At 39.9% G+C, this 2,605-nt stretch overlaps 1 protein-coding gene across 1 annotated transcript; it reads left to right on the forward strand.

Annotated features, from left to right (window-relative positions):
* Positions 1–413: 413 nt before the first annotated feature.
* LOC105775248 (uncharacterized) lies at positions 414–1,345 on the forward strand. Its single transcript, XM_012597777.1, has 2 exons — positions 414–663; positions 777–1,345. Exons 1-2 carry the CDS (start codon positions 414–416, stop codon positions 1,343–1,345), a joined length of 819 nt encoding a protein of 272 aa, XP_012453231.1.
* Positions 1,346–2,605: the final 1,260 nt, after the last annotated feature.

Below are 2,605 nucleotides of genomic sequence, written 5' to 3' on the forward strand. Positions count from 1 at the left end.
CAACCATAGCGGCAAATTCTCAACAGTATCGACCAAATTCAGAACCCACAAGACGGGTTAATGGGGTAAACGTTTCATCCTTAAAAGATAAATTGAATAAGCTTACTAATGTTGTTCAATCTATGCTTACAGAAAAGAAGAATTTAACCCAACTGTGTGGAATATATACTACGTCTGAACATCCGATGAATTTGTGCTCAATCCTTAACGAAAATTCAACGGCACATGTCGACGTTGTCGGAGGTTTTCCGGGACCTCCACAAAGACGCTATGATCCTTTCTCCAACACTTACAATCTCAGGTGGAAGGATCACCCCAACTTGAATTACGGAGCTAATCTCTGATATAATCCATCGTACCAACCAAGACCTCCGCAACCGCTACCCAAGCTGAGCACATCTCTAGAAGCTGTTATGGAAAGACTTGCCGTCGATGCTGCAAAATACCAACAGAGGACAGACGCATCAATACAGGAGTTAACTAATCAAGTTAGTAAACTCTCGATGGCAGTTAATCGTTTGGAATCTCAAGGTAAATTACCGTCCCAGACAGAACCGAATCCTAGGCTGAATGTAAGTGCGATAACTCTTCGTAGTGAAAAAGTTCTAGACAAATCCCTCGCTATGCAAAATTTCTCAAGGAATTGTGCACTAGCAAGAGGAGGTTAATAGGTAACGAAAGAGTAAATGTAGGAGAAAATGTCTCCGCAGTACTGCAAAAGAAAGTTCCGCTCAAATGCAATGACCAAGGTATGTTTGCTATTTCCTGTGAGATAGGTAATGTAGGCATTAAGAAAGCCATGTGTGATTTAGGGGCTTCCATTAATGTTATGTCTTATCATATTTATAAGTTGATTAACGTGGGTCATTTGAAAAAGACAGGAGTAATAATCCAGTTGGCGGACAGGTCAGTCATCTATCCCGAAGGGTTACTTGAAGACGTCCTTGTTAAAGTTAACGAATTAGTTTTCCCTGCAGATTTCTACATTATTAATATGGAGGACGATAACTCAACTAATTCGTCTGACATTATGCTTGGAAGACCATTCCTAAGTACCGCAAGCGCAAAAATTGATGTTCAGAGCGGAACATTGACAATGGAGTTTGATGGCGAAATCGTAAAATTCAATGTCTACGAAGCCATGAGTCATCCTAACTCATTATCAAATATTTCCAGTATCGATAGTATAGATTGTTTAACTCAAAATTATTCTAAATATCATGACTTAGATAAGTTGGAAACTGTCCTTTACAGAAACATTGACATGGATGCTTTAAGTCGTCTCGAAGAATTATCAATTATAGAAGATCCGTTGCGAGAAATTGTCAAACACTTGGAGAAGTAGCCATCGTTGACTAATCGAGGTAACCAACTTAAACTATTACCTTTCCAAATTAAAATGTTGCCTTCAATTTTGCAGTCACCAACCTTGGAGCTTAAAGCATTACCGGACCACCTCAAGTATGTCTTTTTGGGAGAGAAAGACACCTTACCGGTGATAGTGTCAAACAGGCTAACCAAAGACGAGGAGGAAAGTCTAGTTCGAGTTTTGAAGGATTATAAGGAAGCTATTGGTTGGACAATAGCCGACATAAAAGGGTTAAGTCCATCCACTTGTATGCACAGAATTTCTATCGAAGATAACACGAAACCAAAGAGAGATGCTCAGGGGCGCCTTAATCCACCCATGATGGAGGTAATAAAGAAGGAAATCCAGAAACTGTTGGATGCTAGAATGATATACCCGATCTCCGACAGTGATTGGGTTAGCCCGGTTCATGTCGTGCCCAAGAAAACTGGCGTGACAGAGGTGGAAATTTTGTCAGGAGAGCTAGTTCCTACCCGAGTCCAGAATGGATGGAGGGTCTGCATCGATTACAGAAAGTTGAATGCAGCTACCTGAAAAGACCATTTTCCACTTCCCTTCATCGATCAAATGCTCGAGCGATTAGCTGGTAAGACTCATTATTGTTGTCTCGATGGATATTCAGGATTTTTCCAAATTCCGGTGGCGCCTGAGGATCAAGACAAAACAACTTTCACGTGCTCCTTTGGAACGTTTGCGTATAGACGAATGCTGTTTGGACTCTGTAATGCTCCGGCCACTTTTCAAATATGTATGGTAAGCATATTCTCCGATTATGTCGAGAAAATCATTGAAGTCTTCATGGATGACTTCACGGTGTACAGTAACTCCTTTAATGAATGTCTCGATAATCTTGCTAAGATATTACAAAGATGCCTAGAATTTAATCTTGTTTTAAATTATGAAAAATGTCACTTCATGGTTGACAAAGGATTAATTTTGGGTCATATAGTTTCCTCAGAAGGCATTGAGGTCGATAAAGCAAAAACAAATATTATTAACTCATTACCTTACCCCACATCTGTGAGGGAAATTCGTTCGTTTCTTGGCCATGAAGGATTTTACAAACGATTCATAAAAGACTTCTCGAAGATCGTGCAACCACTTTGCAGTATATTACAAAAGGATAAAGAATTTGAATTTGACCAAACTTGTAAAGACGCATTTGACTTACTGAAGCAGAAATTGGTCTCCGCTCCCATAGTGCAACCACCAAATTGAAACTTCCCGTTCGAAATC

The sequence above is a fragment of the Gossypium raimondii genome, chromosome 10 (assembly GCF_025698545.1).
Source record: "Gossypium raimondii isolate GPD5lz chromosome 10, ASM2569854v1, whole genome shotgun sequence".
NCBI lineage: Eukaryota > Viridiplantae > Streptophyta > Magnoliopsida > Malvales > Malvaceae > Gossypium > Gossypium raimondii.

What these genes read in the sequence shown, in the direction of transcription:
- LOC105775248 (XM_012597777.1), top strand. Translation starts at nt 414, where the DNA reads ATGGAAAGACTTGCCGTCGATGCTGCAAAATACCAACAGAGGACAGAC. An exon ending in TTGTGCACTAGCAAGAGGAG is followed by an intron (nt 664 to 776) that starts GTTAATAGGTAA and finishes CCTGTGAGATAG; the next exon opens with GTAATGTAGGCATTAAGAAA.